The sequence below is a fragment of the Miscanthus floridulus genome, chromosome 19, assembly GCF_019320115.1.
Source record: "Miscanthus floridulus cultivar M001 chromosome 19, ASM1932011v1, whole genome shotgun sequence".
NCBI lineage: Eukaryota > Viridiplantae > Streptophyta > Magnoliopsida > Poales > Poaceae > Miscanthus > Miscanthus floridulus.
The window spans coordinates 4,978,703-4,999,279 of NC_089598.1; the positions used below are offsets into that span (position 1 = coordinate 4,978,703).

General features: G+C 43.0%; 1 protein-coding gene across 1 annotated transcript; it reads left to right on the forward strand.

Annotated features, from left to right (window-relative positions):
• The first annotated feature begins 616 nt into the window (after positions 1-616).
• LOC136525428 (uncharacterized) lies at positions 617-1,726 on the forward strand. The gene has a single exon (XM_066518417.1). The coding sequence runs from the start codon at positions 617-619 to the stop codon at positions 1,724-1,726; it is 1,110 nt and encodes a 369-aa protein (XP_066374514.1).
• Positions 1,727-20,577: the final 18,851 nt, after the last annotated feature.

Below are 20,577 nucleotides of genomic sequence, written 5' to 3' on the forward strand. Positions count from 1 at the left end.
TGCCCGGTGGGTGACGCCTCCAGAAGCACTATGTTGGATATATGGCTTTGACTTGAGCAAGAACCATCCACCAGTACAGCAGCTGTAGCTTCATCTACCCGACATGCACATGGTGGCATTTCATAAACGGGATAAGGTCGAATGGATCATTAATAGGCCAGGTGTAGAAGAGTCAATGCTGACAGCATACTTCGATGCAAACATGCATCATGAGGAGGCCCGTGGAATTTTGTATCGGGACTTCCTGAAGCATTTTACCTAGCAACCTGATGGTAAATTCTGGTAGGAAAGGAAAAATTCCATTTTTCAAGTTGGAAGAGTCATCTCGACTCATCCTGCTGAGGGAAAACGTTACTTTCTTCGTGTTCTCTTGAACAATGTTGCTAGTGCTACCTCATACGAACATCTGAGGACGGTTGATGGCGTGCTACTACCTTTGTTCCGTGAAGCTATAGAAAGGAGGGGTCTAATCGAAGAAGACAATACACTGGATGAATGTCTATCTAAAGCTACTTTATTCTAGATGCCTTCCTCTCTGTGGAGGCTATTTGTAACAATATTGGTATTCTGCAAGCCGCATGATGTGATGGGGTTGTGGAAAAAACACTACGATGCAATGTCAGAGGACTACAGCCGCAATCATCCATCCCCGGATCTGGTGCAACAAATGGTTTTGATAGACATTAGAAACATGCTACAGTCTATGGGGAAGGATATAAGGTCATTTCCTCTTCCAGATATTGATCACTCATACGACGATGCCAGCCATATTTCTCATGAGATATTTGAGGAAGCTAGCGTTGAGCAGAATCCCGAAGATGTGCTATTGTGCGACTCACTCAACGCCGAGCAAAGGTCTGCCTATGATGAGATAATGGCCGCTATCTGCAGCAAACAAGGCGGGTTGTTCTTTGTGGATGGACCTAGCGGGATGGGAAAGACATTTTTGTATAGGGCACTTCTCGCAAAACTACACAGCCAGGAAAAGCTTGCCGTGGCTACAGCTACATCTGGAGTCGCAGCAGCCATAATGCCAGGCGGGAGGACGGCCCACTCGTGTTTCAAGATACCCCTCACTCTTCAAGAGGGCGGTTGCTGTAGCTTCACGAAACAGAGTGGTACTGCCAAGTTGCTGCAGCAAGCAGCTCTCATAATTTGGGACGAGGCATCTATGACAAAGAGGCAAAATGTGGAAGCACTAGACAATAGCCTACGGGATATAATGGGCCAGTCAAATCTATCGTTTGGTGGGAAGACTGTTGTCCTTGGTGAGGATTTCAGACAGGTCCTCCCTGTTATGCGGAAAGGATCCAAAGCTCAAATAGTCGGTGCTTCTCTACGAAGGTCGTATCTTTGGGAATCCATGTGCCACCTAAAGCTCGTCCGCAACATGAGGGCTCAAAGTGACCCGTGGTTTGCAGATTATCTATTGCGCATTGGTGGTGGAACGAAAGAGGTTAACGGAGATGGCAATGTACGTATTCTAGACGAGATATGTGTCCCATACTCTGGCGATGCCGAGAAAGATCTTCATACATTGATCGACATCATCTTTCCAGATCTAAATGCAAACATGGCGGACAAAGACTACATCACCACCATAGCGATTTTATCTACACGTAACAATTGGGTGGACATGATCAATATGAAAATGATTGATATGTTCCTGGGCGGCGAGACGGTGTATCATAGTTTTGACTCCGCGGTAGATGATCCACATAACTAATATCCATCAGAGTTCCTTAACAGTTTGACCCCCAATGGGCTGCCTCCACAAGTCTTGAAGCTCAAGCTCGGGTGTCCTGTCATATTGCTTAGGAATATTGACCCTACCAATGGGCTATGCAACAGTACATGGCTGGTGGTGCGGGGGTTCTGAAGAAATACAATCGACGCGAAAATCATGGTGGGGCAGCATGCTGGGAAGCGGTTCCTTCCTCGAATACCGCTATGCCCGTCTGATGAGGAGATGTTCCCGTTCCAGTTTAAGAGGAAGCAGTTTCCTATCAGGCTGAGCTTTGCCATGACGGTCAACAAGTCACGGGGCCAAACTATCCTGAACGTGGGTGTGTACCTACCCACACCGGTGTTCTCTCACGGTCAGTTGTATGTTGTGATGTCTAGAGCCACGTCAAGAACCAATATTAAGATCCTTGCCCTCCCACCTGATGCGGAGGTACAAGAGGAGGAGGCCAAAAAGATAGAGAAGAAAAATGCTAAAAAGAATGCCGAGGGAAAAAAATAAGTATGCGTCAAATAAAAAAGATAAGGATAAGAAGACCCCAATAGCGGATGGAACTTTCACGAAGAATATTGTATTTAAGGAGGTTCTAACGTCATAGGCGAGGTAACAGAACATTACTAATGCATACAATACATTTTTTCCATTCAATTTATATTGTACAAAAAATATCTCACTAATGCCATATTTGTTGCTGTTCCTAGGTATTTTTAAATGATTTATCAGACTCTACACGGAGATGTTGTATATACACTTGTGTGATGGCATAATGAAAATTGAACATGTGTTATGTTATTGTTATAAAAATGACACTTTGAGTGTTTTGTTCATAATATTTTATTTTGTAACCATTCATAACTATTACACGCGTATGTTCTCAAAACCATGAGTTTTGTCGACTTTCCCCACTTTTCTCATGTGCCAATGTAGGATCAACCGAATTAGCACCTGCATAATTACAAACATAAATTACTTGAATAAAACCAACGAAGCAAGTTAGCGATAATAATGAACAATAGTGCTAAACAACACCATACCAGTGGTCGTGGGATGACACGATCGTAGTGGCATTGGTTCCGCGCATTCAGGAGGATAGCTCCTTTGTATTTCCCTTTGTTGCACCAGGGTCATTAGTTTGTGAGCACGGAAGAAATTGATATCGGAGATTTCTTCCTGCCAATATAAAACATTATCTTAGCCGCATCACGGAAAGGTCTATAAAGTAGAGTTTGTGAGCCTGCGACGCCGCGCACTCCATGACTATGTTAAATTCATAAACTTTGCTTTTTAGATTAAATGTCACTTTAATGTTGGTATTTATTTTTTACAGTATTGTTATTTTATTGTGCGATCCGTGTGTTTTTAATACAAAATGTTAGCTATCCCGTAGCAACGCACGGGCACGCTACCTAGTCTAATCTTATTTAACAAGTTTTTCCATATACTTATACCCAAGTGCCCCTGCTGCTACAATGTCTCTCTCTACTGCTGACGCACACGGGACCACACATAATCCACTTCCTCCTGCTTCCCACCTCCATCTCCGCTGCGAACGCCAATGCAGGAATTTAGCACCATCACCACACACGGATCCCCTTACCATGTATTCTTGTGAATAGAGGGTTAAGAGGCAAAAATGAGGTTCAGCAGATCCCCTTTCCAATCTCCTAAAACATTTTTTTGATTGAGAAATCTCTCCCTCAATCCATCAAAGAAAGGGGAGAGAACTCCATCCCCTTTCCCTGTCTCTCCCACACTGAGTCACACAGCAGTACATCACGGGCACCCGCTACCACCCGCCATCTCTCCGCTGGGCCGCCCGCCACCATGCGCCGCTCCTTCATTCGGGCAGGGCACTACCGCGACGTTGCTCCTGTTGGCTAGCCATCACCACCGTGCACGTCGAGGCCACTGCGGCAGCTGCTCTAGGTGAGATGGCGTGCACTGCGCCGTCGCTCCTCCGGGCAGGCGGCCACTGTGTATCGCTCCTCTGTGACGCCCGTCACTATCGTCACTCCTTCAGGACATTCGGCACCGCGCGACCCACCTCTAGAAAAGGGGATTGGTATTTCCGGATATCTTTCTGTCCCAAAAGGGCTAAAGACTACATGGGTAATCCATATATGAATTCAGACATTTAATATCTATACCGTACTGTGTCCGAATTTGAATATTAAAGGTTGGGTTTTTGGTACATATATGAAATAGATATTAATATCTAATGCATCTAACACTATCCGTATCTAACTCTAAATCCCAGAAAGAAACAACTACCCATAATCAGTATCCATAATTTATGTTTGTATCTGATCCAGTTCATCCCTATCGGCAATGCTGCTGGATGGGAAGAGGTCGATGAAGGAACCCGACAAGGTGGTAGGCCGAGGGGCATTGGCGCCTTGTTGGGGCTGGATTGCTGGAATCTGGTCAAGGAGAAGCTAGACCACGTGCTCACTGCCCCACTGAACTCGGCTATAAAGCCCGCGCACCAAACCTATTGGTACTGGCAAGCCCGACGGGGAGGGGATAGGGCTCCACAGCCTGATATGGAATTGGTCAAGGATGGCAAGGCGCAGCCCAATCCAGTCATGGAAGGACGAGAAATGGAGGTGTGGTCGACCTAGGACTAGGGGATGGGAAACATTAGCGGTGGTGGGTAGCAGCGGTCTATTTTGCGACATGGGGTACCGGCGACGGGCTAGTGCACGAGGAAGCGTTTGCCACCGCCATTGTCACTCTTGCATGTTAGTCTTCACCGAGACATGATGCCGGGGACCATGCCATCGACTTGTGGATTGCCTCTATGTGGTGCAAGTATCACCCACCTCAAATCCCCTTTCCCCCTCCCCTCTTCCACAGTTGCACTAGAGAAGAATGCCGCCCCTCCAGCGAGGGAGAGATCGAAGATCATGGTGGTGCTCTAGATTGATCTGCCATGCATGAGCTGGAGGAAACACATGAAGGGGTGCAGATGAGTTGAGCTTGGGAGGCATTAGTTATGAAAGTGGCGGGGCCGATGCTCGAAGCTCACTAGATATGAGGTTATTTTAGTCCGTATAAAATTAATTGCTACCTCCGTCCACAAAACAATGCAATTCTCGGATTGAACTTTGACTAAATTTATATAAAAAGTACAAACACTCATGAAACAAATAAAATAAGTACCATTAGATTGGTTATAGAATATATTTTTATAACAAATTTATTTGGAGGCATAAATGTTAATACTAGTTACTATATATTTGGTTAAACTTGAGATTGATTGACCGACATGGATAGCATAATTGTATTCTTTTGTGCACGGAGAGAATACATACTTTTAGTGGCCTATGCATGTGCCTAACATTGTCTAGGGTGTAGAGTGTGGCAGCTTTGGGTACGCGAAGAATTGAAATGGCATGGTTCCAATATGACCTATAGTAGTAGGTCTCAGAAGTGTGACATACATAACAACATAGATCTAATAAAAGTTAGCATACTGGAGTGCTAAGACGAAACATTCGGACCTAGATTTTCCAATAAAAATAAAAATAAACAAAATTTTGAATAAAATATATAATAAGCTTCAGAATGTGAACATAAGATGTGGATAAAAAATTGCAGCAACTAATAATATTATTGAAAGCCAAAGTATAAATTTATGATATCACAAAAAGATGTAACAATAACTAATATAACTTGAGTAAGAATAAACAGGTGTAATGTAAAAAGATGAAAACACGTGTAGAGTAATTGGTTATCACAACTGTATCAGATTATGGACTATATAAATAGATATTATGTTAGCAAATGAATAGAGTTATTTCAATCAGTTTTCATTAATTGTATGTATCAAATTTATCCATAAATTTTTTTAATACTTATGTAAGGTAAGATTCTAAACTATGTGGAAATGTGGAAACACGTATTGATGGGCGGGTGAGACTAATAGCTATGCATAATACTTAATATATGCTGAATTAATCAGTAAAATACAAACTTCTATATATTCCCTCAAAGTTAATTTTACGTTGCTTTATTGGACAAAAAAATGAAAGTTACAATACTAATAGAGAAGATATAATTTTGATAGTTTGTAATAGTTGAAATGTATAATAAGCTTTAATTTATGCAAATTAAAATCTACTGCTCACTTTGACAAGAAAAAAATCGCTGTTTACAGATTTTTTTTGAAGATATTATATTAGAGAAAATTTTAAGACCAATATAAAATAGTTTTAAAAAAATGCATACATTGACGTCATGAAAAAAAGAAATGCATCACTACGTAGAAAACGATTTTTAGCAACGGTTCGATTTTTTTGTAGGGGCGGCTGGTGATGGAGACGCCCCTACAGTGGCGTGCTCGGGTGCCCAAACACCAGCCGCCCCTACAAATGGAACAGCAGGGGCGGCTCCCTACAAATGGGGTCTGATTTGTAGGGGCGGCTCAATCACCAGCCGCCCCTGAAAATGCTATTTGTAGGGGCGGCTCGTGAAAATGACCCTGTATTTATAGCTCCGATTTATAGGGGCGGCTCAATCACCAGCCGCCCCTACAAATGGCCCCCATATAAAACAGAAGCAGCACCTTCTTTCTCCTCGGGTCACTCACTCCAACCCGTGAAAGAAAGGTGGGGAGGCCTTGGGCACCTCTCAAAAATTGCTCTACTAAGGGAGAAGGTTTTGGTCTCAAATCCTTTAGTGGAGAGGCTGTAGAAGGTAAGAAAATGTTATTCCACATTTTTTTTGAAGTTTTAATGGTTGGTTAGTGAGTAATTAGAGTTTTGTTTTTCTCTCTCTTCTATGGTGCTTGAGCTATTTATGAGCAAATTAGACCCAACTTTTAAATGTACTAGGGTAAATTAGGGAGGGGAACAAGATCATACCCTTATTTGGTCCATGTTTCTTGATTTTAGTGAACCATTAGTTAGTTTTATGGATGTTTCATGTGCATGTGATCTAGATCTAGGGTTTGGTTTTTTTATTAATTTTGTTTTTGTAAATTTATGTTTGATAAAATTGGACTAGGGTTTGTATGAAAGATATTGGGTAAAGTATAATTATTGCTAATTGTTGTCTTTGAAATTGTTTATTGTAATCAATAAATATGTATTTTAATTATTTATGGATAAATGGGCCATTAATTAATTTTCCTCTACCATGGTGTGTTTGTATGCTTCATGTAATTATATTAGATTTATATTCATATATATCTGAGGTATATACAATTATTCTCAAATAATTATTACTTTGATTCATTTTTATATATATCTGAATAAGTAGTCCTTTAATGTTTGTTTTGTTGTTGTTGTAAAAGATGGAGTACAGGAACTCTTGGATGTATGGTTCGTTAAGGTTCAAGGCAGGTTTCCGTGAAGAGGTGGATAAATTTATTGAAGCCGCAACGAAGCATGCAACGACATTGAAAGAGAATAATGATACAATTATTTGCCCCTGTAAAGATTGCAAGAACCGTATGGTATGGGCAGATGTGACTATTATCAGATCACATTTGATTATGCGGGGATTTGTTGAGGACTACACAGTGTGGATTCATCATGGTGAAACGGTTATTGTTAACGACGAGGATGAGGAGGAATACGACGACGAAACCATAGAATCCCTGTCCCAATATTCAGCAGAGCTTGATGCACGAATGGATTTTGAGTTTGGCAATGAACAAGGTGGTGATGTTGGTGGTTGGGATGGTAACGACGAAGGTGGTGCCAATAATGATGGTGGAGCACGTGTCGGGGTTGAAGATGATTTAGATGACATGATTCGAACCCTTGGACCAGAGATTTTACTAAATAGCCCAAAAGGTCTAGAAAATTTGGAAAGAGTGACAAAAGCATCGAAGGAGACTGTGTATGGTGTTGAAAAGGGCTGTCCGACACATTGGACATTGCTACATTTCGTGCTTGAGCTACTCATCCTAAAGGCTAAGTACGGCTGGTCAGACTGTAGTTTCAATGATCTATTGCATCTCCTGTCATGGGTGCTGCCACAACCAAACTCAGTTCCCGCCAACACATACCAAGCGAAGAAGGTCATAAGTCCATTAACAATGGGGGTTGAAAAAATACATGCATGCCCCAACCACTGTATACTTTTTTGTGGCGAAACGTTCAAGTCATTGGATAAATGTCCCCGGTGTGGGGCCAGCCGGTACAAGAACAATGACCTTTACGGTAGGGACGAACCATCCACGGGGAAAAAGAGGAATAAGAAGGGTATAAAAAAGGTGGTACAAGAATCTCAGCCCCCAGAGGACACTCCATTAGGCAACGATGCAAAGCAGAGAAGAATTCCTGCCCTGGTAATGTGGTACCTGCCAGTGACCGACCGCTTGAGACGTATGTTCCTAAACCCTAAAGCTGCATTCATGACATGGTGGGATGATGAGCGCAAGGTGGATGATGATAAGATTGCACACCCGGCTGATTGTAGTCAGTGGCAAAGGTTTGATGAGAAGCACAAAGAATTCAGCGATGACCCAAGGAATGTACGGTTTGGCCTGAGCATCGATGGAATGAATCCCTTCAATGAGAGGATGAGCAACCATAGCACATGGCCAGTGATCTTGACCATGTACAACATCCCAATATGGTTGTGTCAGAAGAGAAAGTACCTTCTCCTCACTATTCTTATTTCTGGCCCTAAACAACCAGGCATTGATATAGACGTGTTCCTCGAGCCCTTGATGCAAGAAATGGAGAGGCTATGGAGGCATAGGGAGCAGATGTACGATGCGTTCCGAAAGGAGGACTTCATATGTAGAGCAATAATATTTGTTACTACCAATGATTACCCCGCGCTGTTTGCTTTGTCTGGACAGATCAAAGGGAAGACAGGATGCTTGGTTTGCTTGGATGGTACTACATGGGTGTACCTGGATGCATCCAAGAAAATAGTTTACCTAAGGAACCGACGCTTCTTAAAGACAAGTCACAAGTACCGCAGCAAATTGTTCTTTAGATTTTATGACAACGCCCCAGAGATTGAACCCCCTCCGGAGAGATGTCATAACGGAGAACATGTGTACAGAATGGTGAAAACATACACATCGTCTATGGAAAGAAGAATCCGGATGGGACGAACAGAGATAGAAGCACAGCTCCTGTCGAAGGCGTACCTTTCAAGAAACAATCGATCTTCTTTCAGTATCTGCCTTATTGGCCAGACTTGGAGGTCCCCCATGCCATTGATGCTATGCACGTGCAGAAGAATGTCTTTGAGAGTCTTATTGCTACCTTGATGGACACAGGCAAGTCAAAGGATGGTCTGAAAGCACGGAAAGACATGGTGCAGCTAAACGTGATGCCAAAGCTTCACCCGGTACCTGAGGCTAATGGAAAATACACTCTGCCCGCGGCGTGCTTCAACCTAACACCAGACGAGAAGAGAGCTATATGCACTTTCCTGAGGGGGATCAAAGTCCCGACTGGGTTTTCAGCAAATGTGAAGAAGCTAGTGTTGATGAAGGACTTGTCAATAACACACTGCAAGGCTCACGATTGCCATGTGATGCTGACAGTGTTTTTACCTATTGCAATCAGGGCTATAAAGCCAGAGTTCTTGAAAATGGCCATCACCCGCATGTGCTACTTCTTTTCGAAGATCTCACAGAAGACGATTGGCAAGGAATAGCTGAGTGACCTACATGAATTTGTGGTGGAGACACAAAACCAACTGGAGATGTGTTTACCTCCTGCTTTTTTTGATATAATGCCACATCTCATGATTCACATGGTTCATCAGATACAGGCGCTTGGCCCTTGCTACTTGCATGAAATGTGGTCCTATGAGCGGTTCATGTCGATTTTAAGTCGATACGTGCATAATCGAGCATACCCAGAGGGCTCCATAATAGAGGGTTACAGTACTAAAGAAGTCGTCGAGTGCTGTCAAGAGTACCTAAAAGTATAGAAAGGGATTGGTAAACCCGATTCTCATCACAAGGGTAGGCTGGCTAGGAAGGGCACCAGTGGTAGAAAAGTGTTCATCGACCATGATTACAAAGAGGTGAGTAGGGCGCATTACAGTGTCTTGCAGAGTACACAACTGATGCAACCGTATATTGATGAACACTTGGCTATCATTATGGCGGAGAGAAATAGCCGTTCAGATGATTGTGTCATGAAATAGCACAAGCAACGACTAACTACATGGTTGAAGGACCAAAACATACCGCCTGGAGAAACCATAGACTCTATTACCATCAGTAGGTTGGCGGAGGGGCCATCGAGACAAGTGACATCTTGGAATACTTATGACATCAATGGGTACACGTACTATACTCACGCAAAGGATAGTAAATATGTGAACCAAAATAGTGGCGTTCGAATAGAGGCTCTCGATGGATTAGGGCGAAAGATCCAATACTTTGGCATCATTGAAGAGATATGGGAACTTGACTATGGAAGGGATATAACGGTGGCCCTGTTTCGATGTCGCTGGATCAAACAACACCAACTGAACGAGATCGGATTGAGAGTCCTGGACTTCGAGAATCTAGGCTACCAAGATGACCCTTGGGTGCTCGCTTCACGTGTCACACAAGTTTTCTATATGTCTGACCCACAAAGTAACCTCCCCCCGAAGAAGAAGACAAAGCACGTGGTTGCCTCCGAGAAACAACACATTATTGGAGTTGATGGCGTGGATGATGTTGAAGCTTACAATAACTACGATGAGATGCCGTTATTCACAGACTTTCCTAAGAAGATCAGTGTTGTGGAAAAGAACCTCCCCAAATACATAATGTCATGGGAACGAAAAGGTGTCAAAGGGAAAGTCGTTACAGCGGGCTAGCTAGTTGTTGAACGTGGAGTGTTTGTGTAAGTGTGTGTAAGACTTCATTTATACATGCGTGTGAGACTATATATTTATGTACATGTGTAAGACTACATATTTTTGTATGTGTATGAGACTACATTTTATGCATGTGTGTGAGACTAACCTTTGCAACATCCAGATGACTCTATTTGAACATCCACTCTATTACTACAAAATTTCATTTGTCAAAGTTTGAGCACTTCAAATTTTCAAATTTAAAAAAATGACAAGTTCAAACGAGATTTTCAACCACTAAATGTTTTTGAGCTGAAAAAGTGATGAATACCAAAGTTGTATAACTCATTAAGATCTATAACTTTTATTTTGATCATTTCTTTATCTGACAAAGTGATAGTAAACATTGTTCACAAATCAACATGTTTCTCGTATAGTTCATGAAACTATGAGTCATGTGAATTTATGAACAATGTATACTAATACTTTGTCACATGAAGAAGTGACCAAAATAAAAGTTGTAGATAGTGAGGAGTTCAACAACTTTTATGTTCAAAATCTTGTTTGAAGTTGCCATTTAGTGAAATTCAAAATTTGAACTGTTCAAATTTTGTCAAATGAAAATATGATCAAAACAAAAAGTTGTACATATTGATGAGTTCTACAACTTTGGTATTCATGAGTTTTTCGTGTGAAATCATTTACTCTTTTAAAATATTGTTTCAAGTTGAAATTATTTGAATTTCAAAATTTGAATCATTCAAACAAAGTCACATGACAAGATGACAAAAATAAAAGTTGTACATGTTGATGAGTTATACAACTTTTATGTTTACAACATTTTCATTTTATTTCATTTAACGTCATAAAATTGTATTCGAAGTTTTAAAATTTAAATTTTTAATTTTTGTTTTTTTTGTTTTCTATATTGTTTTGACTACAATTGTTTATATATATATTTCTTCATATATAGAATAATACAAAATATTATATTTGTGCATATACATAATTTTTTATATTACTTTGTGTTTTTATGATATAAAAAATATAGAATTTATAATTTAAAAAAATAAAAAATATTTGTAGGGGCGGTTGGATCAGGAACCGCCCCTAAAAATGCATTTGTAGGGGCGGCTAGATCAGAAACCGCCCATACAAATGCATTTGTAGGGGCGGCTGGATCAGGAACCGCCCCTACAAATGGTACCTAGTATAAATAGGAGGAAGCGCACGGGAGTCATCGTCTGGGCGCTGTCTTCTTCCTCCGACGCCGTCAGGCTGCCTAGGGTTTCCGCCGCCGGTCCCGTGCCCGCCCACACCCGCACCCGGTCCCGGCGCGCCGACCCCCGGCTTCCCACGCCCGGCCCCCGGCGCCCTCCCCCGCGCGCCGACCCCCGGCGTCCCGTGCCCGGCCCCCGGCGCCCGCCCCCGCACGCCGACACCCGCACCCGGTCCCCGGCGCCCGCCCCCGCGCGTCGACCCCCGGCGTCCCGCGCCCGGCCCCCGGTGCCCTCCCCCGCTCGCTGACCCCTAGCGTCCCGCGCCCGGCCCCCGGCGCCCGCCCCCGCACGCCGACGACCCGCGCCCCAGATTGTTCTTGGGGCTGGATTGCTGGGTCCATCGTTTTCAGGTATTCTACCATGACAGACCTCGCTTCCCGGAAGTTCTGATAGTGATTGACTTGCCTTGCCTTCCCTGAAGCATTGATTTTTTTGACGAGTCTGATGAGAATAACATGAAACAAGGCATATCACTAGGAACATACGCATATTTATTTGTATGGTTTGATTAACAAATATGACAATTGAATGTACCAAAGAGGAAGTAATCCAAGCTTTTGTTAACAAGCATTGGTTTTATTTGTATGGTTTTATTAACACCGTTGTTGCGGCAGCGCACTGGGGGCCTCGGCTCAGGTTTATTCCGTCCCTTGAACCTTCTTCTTGTCTTCAGTTCCTTTATGCTCATGGCCTCATGTCATGTCATGCCATAACGGCGCCCCGCCCTCCTCCTCTTGGTCTTGAGATTCCATTCTAGCACTATACATTTGTACCTGCACTTCGTCCTTGCTTGGCCAGTGGGCTGCCTGCCACGTCAAATTCCCCTAAATTCTCACCTTGCAATACGTATGCGCCTCTTGAGTCTAGGCGTGAAACCTTGCAAAACTTGGACCTCCTCCCCTTCTTATGTGATATGGCAGAGCTGCTGCTAATTGTTTCAAAACAGAAAAACATTCGTCCCACAACACTTTTAACAGACCGTAGACATTTCAACATAGTATACTTGGTTAAAATATTGTCCAAACAAGCACAACACAAAGTTAAATATTAGGAATGGAAATCATATGCTAAGTGTTGTTTCAACAATTATTCCATGATTATGTATTCCAATATAAATTAATGGTAGCCAAAAGAATAAAACTTTGGAGGCTCGTCATTGTCCAAAATGACATCTCTTTTTTGTCACCCGAGGTAGTACATAGTGTTTTCTTAAAAATTCCAATTCTATGATAGTATTGCACAAGTATATATGTAGATCTAAGAAATTTACTCTACCCTTTATTGACATTCACAACTCATCCCTTCCCAAAACTAAAACAAACACGCACACGCACACTAGTTAGTATTTACATTATGAACCTACTACTCATTATTTTGAACAACTTGCTGATCATGGAGTTTATGCACGAACTGTGCAGCTGTGTTGTGTCCTGAGGGCTTGTACAATGGTATGCTCCTCTTTTTCATGTTTCCTGTACACTCTAGCTTTCCTTTGCATTTACAAGATTGGGCCTTCCACCTGCTCCGTTTTGCTTCTACTCTTCACAACGGTATCCATGCCTGTAGGTACATTTACAGACTAAAATACATTTCTAAAAATAAGGGATCTTTTTCTATGTACCTCTTCTTTTACATGTCCAGACAAGGGCTGTGAATGTGAGTAGCAGCACAAAAGCTATAACCGGGAGTAAAATCTTTGTTAAATTGCTCTTCTTCTGTACTGTACATGGAAATATATCTATCAGAATTTACATCATCAAGCATCATTTGCAATAGTGTGAGTTTACTTGCAAATGGCCATGCTTAGTGGTGATCCTTGACTAACTTATGTATAATTTGCCACTGCAAAGTGTTCTAGTCCAGTGTCCGCGCAAAAGTTCAAGTCGCTTTATTCATGCTCGTATGAAGTTTAGCGCTGCAAAATTAAAAGTAAATCTAGCAGTTTCTAACCCTTTTCTTTTACTATTTGATGCCATCAAGGCATCAACACCAGCATAAAGTACGAGAGATGGTATTTTGATACAGTTTATTTGATGTCTGTTTGCCTTAAATAGAATGTACGGTCTATTTGAGTCCTTATCTTGCCGGTGTAGTCAAGCCAGACGCGTATGTAGGGTGATCCTTCAGAGGCTGTGTATGTATAATAGAGGTCATTCCTTGTGTTGACAATGGCTAGATTGGAAGGCAACACGCTTATGACTAGATTGGGTAATTACTGTACTGTGCATTGCTACACTATCCCATTTAACTAAATTATATATCATTCGGTTCTATTGTTACACTATAATTAAATTATTTATTTGAATATAAATTTTTGGAGAGCATGTCAATGTCCAAAATAACATTATTCTTTCATGGTGAGTGGTACTGAGGGCTTATATACCTGCATGGCTCTCCAGTAATAAGGCAGGAAGGATACTGCATAAGCGAGGTCTCTAAAGTGTTTAACTCTTGTGCAGTAGCCATAGTCTTGTGTCATGTAGCTGCCTGTTATGTAGTAACATGCCAAATACTCCAGGCTCCTAAGCACTAGTACCTGTTTGTCAGAAGTCATTACATGCTTAGTCATTTTGATACTAATACAATCATTTTGCTCAAGTATGTAGTAGCTTATCGAGTTGTTATACTCCGGTCTTTCTTTTGTGAATTTTACAGCTTGGTATTGGGTTAACAATCTACCAGCTTACTGTTGTATGGTAGAAGTAGAAGATCTCTCTCTTTTTCTCCATAGGTCACACTAGATGCCTCCTTGTGATGGCATTTAGCAAATTTTCCAACCATTTTGCTTGCCTATTGGCCTCCAGCATGGCTTCTATCGGCTACTAACACTTGTCGGCTTCCTACAGGCCGATTTGTTTTTGCTTCCTACAGGCTTACCGATAGTACTTGCCTATTGGCTTCCTGCATGGCTCATATCGGCTACTGTATGGCTGACATGATCCTATTGTCTCCACTCTGTTTCTTATCCTCTCCTCTATGTTTGGCAGCAGCAGCTGCTCTATTTGTTTTGTCAAGCTCATGCTGCTCTATTTGTTTTGGCAAGCAGCTGCTGCTTTTTTTGGCCTCCTCTCCTCTCCTCTTCTCTCCTCTCCTCTCCTTTTTGCCTATGATGAAATTGTCATCTCCATATATTATCTGAAATGAGCCGATGATCAAATTCTTGTGAGGAACTAGGCATCATCTACCTTACCTTCATGCACTTATTTGTTACGATGCCTTGATGCTCCAAGATCATGATCAAATGATTATTGACATATTTCTAAGGCCTCTTACTCATACTCCTCCTACTTCTACTACTACTACTAGTACTACTACTTCTACTACTACTACTACTACTTCTACTACTAATGCTGCTCCTACTACTACTTCTACTACTATCCTACTACTACTAATTTCTACCTTTTGTTTATAGCAGTAAGTGATTTCCTATGTTTTCACATTGGCTGGTTTCTACTGTTAACTATATTTGTGATATTTTCTTGGACTACTCCTCTTCCTACCACTACTCCTACTACTCCTCCTACTACTACTACTCTGTTTTTTTGCTTATATAGTGCTAGTGTGTAGTGGCTGTTGATGCTACTACTACTCCTCCTCCTACCACTACTCCTACTAGTACTCCTCCTGCTCCTACTACTACTCCTTCTCTGTTTTTTTGCTTATATACTGCTGGTGTGTAGTGGCTGCTGCTGCTGCTACTACTACTACTACTACTCCTACCACTACTCCTACTCCTCCTCCTCCTCCTACTCCTCCTCCTCTTACTACTCCTACTCCTCCTCCTCTTACTACTCCTACTACTCCTCCCTGTACTTGCTACTCCTACTGCTGCTCTTCTTTCAGTGATGCTCCTACTACTACTCCTAAGTGGCTGCTGCTCTTACTCTACTCTACTACTTTCTACTTACTACTACTACTTGCTACTCCTAAGTGGCTGCTGCTCTTACTCTACTACTACCACTCCTTCTCTATTTTTTTGCTTATATACTGCTGGTGTGTAGTGGCTGCTGCTGCTGCTACTACTACTACTACTACTCCTACCACTACTCCTACTACTCCTCCTCCTCCTCCTACTCCTCTTACTACTCCTCCTCTTACTACTCCTACTACTCCTCTTACTACTTGCTACTCATAAGTGGCTGCTGCTCTTACTCTACTACTTCCACTCTACTGCTACACTTACTCTACTCTACTACTTTCTACTTACTACTACTACTTGCTACTTCTAGCTACTAACTGTTGGCTGCTATTGCATTTTTTGCCAAATCTCCCAGGACTCGCCCAGGACTTGTTGTCCTGTCTTTTGCCATCAGCTGCTGCTCTATGTTTGCTAAGCAGCTGTTGGTTTTTTTGCCAAATCTCCCCTCTCCTCTCCTCTTCTTTGTTTTACCGATGATGAAATTGTCCAAGTCCATACATTATATGGAATATGAGCTGATGATCAAGAACTTGTGAGGAACTTGGCATCATTAGCAGCTGCCCCTACATTACCTTCTCCTCTCTTCTCTGTTATGATGCCTTGATGCTCCAAGTTCAAGATCAGATGATGATTGACATGTTTCTGAGGCCTCTACCACTACTACTTCTCATTTTTTTATATTGTTGTTTTATAGGACTACTTTGGTTTATAGACCTTTTTGATTTCTTATACCTTCTCGCGTACCTAAAACACACTTTCTTGCATCTTTTAGAACAAAGCGCGAAATAATGTCGCGGATAACAGACAGTGTAGCTCGATGCCCCGAGCATGATGAGCAGCCAACCCTTGAGGAGCAAGCACTAGAGGACCAGCTTACTTAGGAACAGTTCGATAACGAGGTAGAAAAGGATCTAGAAGTGATGCTTACTCAGGAGGAGTGTGACGAGGAGGAAGGCCCCGAAGGAGAGGCTGCTGAAGGCGAAGAAGAAGAGGATGATGAGTCAGAAGAGGGATATGAAAGTCCCGAGGATCCTTTCCCACCTGAAGCAAGAAGGAGGCCAACGGAGGAAGATTTGGACAAGGATTTTGACCCGAACGAGGAGGTAGGGAAGAAGCCTTAGCTTGTAAATTTTGCTAAAGCTTTGGCTGTGTTACCTCTGCTAACACTTTGACCTATCCTATAACAGGTCCCTCCTGAAACTCAGAAAAGACGACGTCGACGTCCGTGACATCTCGCTGGACAAGACGGAGTAGAGGAAAGGAGAGCAGAGGCAACAACCACAGAGACGGATCACGATGCCTCTGCTCCACAAACTCAAGACACAACCACGACTACCAAGCCTAAGAGGAAACGAGGGAATAGAAAAGGAAATCTATATCCAGATAAGGCTTGCTATGTGATAACGGAGGTTGGGCCAGCAGGGGAGATCCTTGAGCCAAAGGAATTAAGAGGACGATTTCGTAATGCGATCGGGGCCCTAGTAAGAGATAAATTGAACCTAGCAATCCCTAACTGGAAAGAGGTACCAGAGAACATAAAGAATGCACTATGGGATAGGCAGCTGAAGGTCAATTTTAGATTTCCAGAGGGTAAGTATGAATTGGTAAAAAAATGCTATCAGGATGATGGGAGAGTCATTTCGACGTTGGAGGTCGGAGCTCAACACGAAGTATATCCAAAAGGGGTTAACTCCCTTCAACGAGTTCGGCAAAATAACTCCTAGTCAATGGGAGGAGCTCGTGGCTTAGAAGACTTCAGCGGAGGCAAAGGAGCTCAGTGCCCGTAACACCGAGCTAGCGAAGAGGAACAAACACCACCACCATCTAGGCCCTGGTGGCTACTATGCCAAGGAAGAGCAGTTTAGGAAGATGGATGAAGAGGCCGCAGCTGCTGGGAATATCGATGTGACGAACTTGAAGGTACGCTCAAGGAACTGGATATATGCGAGGAGTACAGAACCATCCGGCAGTAATCTTAAGTTTGATAAGCCGGAGACCCAAGAGGCGGTATCAAGGATACTGAAATATGCTGAAGACAAAGAGACGGGCTCATTCAATCCTTCCAGAGAGAGGGACGAGCTTAGCCTTGGCTTGGGAAATAAGGAGTACACAGGCCGCACCAGGGGGCTAGGGAAAAGGATGACCTGGAAGCAAGGATTCGAAGAGGACAGGCACATGTACAAGAAACATGGCCGAGACCGGGAGACTAGTCTTGAGCTCCAAGTGAAAGCTCTAGTTGCGAAGGCGCTGGAGGAGCAAGGAATGTCTACGGAGCCACGTATATTAGTGACGCCGTCGGGAGAACTGGCATTAGTTGGCAGCCCTCCGAAAGTTCCTAGCAGCCAAGGTTCCTCTGCAGCCACAACCCCAGTCGATCTCATACGGGAACCTACTAGTTGCACCTTGGTGTTTCTCAGTGGTCGGCAGAACACTGTGATGGAGGTGGCAACGGGTGTGACACATCCTCCTGGTGGCTTACACCACAATAATAAGATATCGCCGGACTACACTAGGGTCGAGGTGCATACAGTGAAGCCCGAGTTCATGCAGTGGAGGATAGACTACGCAACTCCCGAGGGGCTGGTGTTACTCGGAGACGTTATGGGGCAGTTCATCCTCTGGCACAAACGGGACATTATATTGACTGTTTTTTTGCCGCCTCCCCCTCTCCCAAATTTGGAGCGAGTTGTTGAGGCCAGGGAGATATTTTCACCGTCTCGTGACCCCCACATTCCTGAGATGCCACATTCTTCCCCGCCTCCTATCGAGCATGTGCCTGATGAGATGCCACAACCTTCTCCAGCTCATACCGGGCAAGTGCATCATGAGATGCCACAGTCTTCTCAACAAGCACAATCGATACATGAATAACGAGTGCCTCCTGAAGAAGGTGATGCACAAGAAAATGAGGACGTGCCTGAATGGGAACTCCGAAAGAAGATTCCAATCAACATAAGGCTAGTTTATGTTCCAATCAAAGACGTCTCATCGGTGTCCAAGTGGTATTCCTATGATCAGTTCAAGCCTGAAAACCAAGTTAAAAAAGTCCCATCACGGGGTTCTGAGGAGGCCGTCAGTAGCAAACTCCACCAAATTGCAAAGCAGTATCCAAATGTTGATACCATTGAATGGTCAAAGGATTGCCCAAAAAAATATGAAAGAGGCAAGCCCTTCCTACCAAACCGGGACATCCAGCGCCTACCACTTGGAATGAGAAGGTTCCATGATTGGTACTTGCGTGTTCTCCCAACGAGCATAGATATCATACAAGCATGCTTTCCCACCGGCACATTTGGAAGCCCAGCCGGGAAAATTGTCTTTGACTTCAATGACATGCACACATGCTTTCACCTGGGAGAAATGGAGATGAATCTAATTCGCACGTGGTGCCTGTAAGTCCTTGTCCTCCCGATATGATATGAATGTAATCTTTGAATTTTGTTGTAACTAACCCACGCCGTGATTTGTAGAATGCAAGTGCACATTGTCAAACAAATGCCAAGTGTGAAAGCCGGGTATGTAGACCCTCAAGCTATAGCCCAAACAAATTTTAATTACCCTAAATGGTGGACACTGGATGCCAAAGAGCTAGCAGCTGCAAAGACTCTTCGGGAGAAAGAGCGCATCCGTAGTGCGAAGCTAAGGGAAGAGTCCCTTAAGGTTGCGGCACACATTGCCTTGGCTTTCAAAAATTTCCAACACACTCTACTATATGGCTACCATACAACTTTGAGTAAGCTCAACTCTATACTTAAAGCTTTGTTCGATATATTTCATTCGATGCAAAAGGGCTTATCTAGTTCTATGATTAAATCCATGCAGCAACCACTAGATTTGTATAGCCGTCGATGTCGGGAGGAGCATGGCATGGGTCTTTGATTCATTAGATAAGGACACGGTGACATACAAAGACTTCATATCGATTCTCAAAACGTATACATATCGATAATCCTCATTAGCTTATATGTTTGTATACATACTTGTAACGTTCACTTTTGGATACTAACAAGTTGTATTTGCTAAAATAATTCGAACAGAGCATTTATGTTCTATGTCACTAATCATCATGGAAGGCATGATCCAGCAAGGAAGGAAAAGCTGGCTATAAAAACACTATGTGTGGTAAGTGTAACTTACTTCTTCAGTACTCTGTTACATGGCTGTCAAAAGCATTACTTAACATTTTCATATGCAAAACACACAGTGCCCCAAGCAGAAGCCTGGGAGTGTACATTGTGGATACTATATATGTTCTATGATAGGTAACACTGGTGCCTACAGGAGACACCCCTTAAGGGTAAGTTTGAACCTCTTCACCCGTAGTATAAAAACTTCGTAAATGGTATGAAATACTAAACCGAAACTTGTTTTCTTGTAGTGGAGAGAAGAGAAAGGAACGAAAAGAGACCCATACAAGGATGACCAACTCTTAGAGCTCGTCAGCGACCTTTGTAACTTCATATTAGACCAGATTGTACACGTCAGAGGCGCCTACCATGACCGAGAGTCTGAGTTAGGTACAAATCCTCAGTACCAACACCTTCGTGAGACTGAAAGGCTAGCTCTAGGACGTTGATAACAATGTGTATGGAATTTGTTTATTTAATGATGGATTGTATATATTCATGTGAATTGGACTTGTAATTGTAGTTTATAGAATACTCTTATGCTTGTAGTCGCGGTCGCGGGGTGTTCGGCAACGCGAACGCTGGTCACGGGGCGTTTGGCAACGCGAACGCGGTTCGGAACGTTGGTCGCGGGGCGTTCGGCAACGCGAACGCGGTTCGGAACGTTGGTTGTGGGACGTTCGGCAAAGCGATTTTGAATTGAAAATTTGATTTTTTTTTTTTGCGGAAAAACGT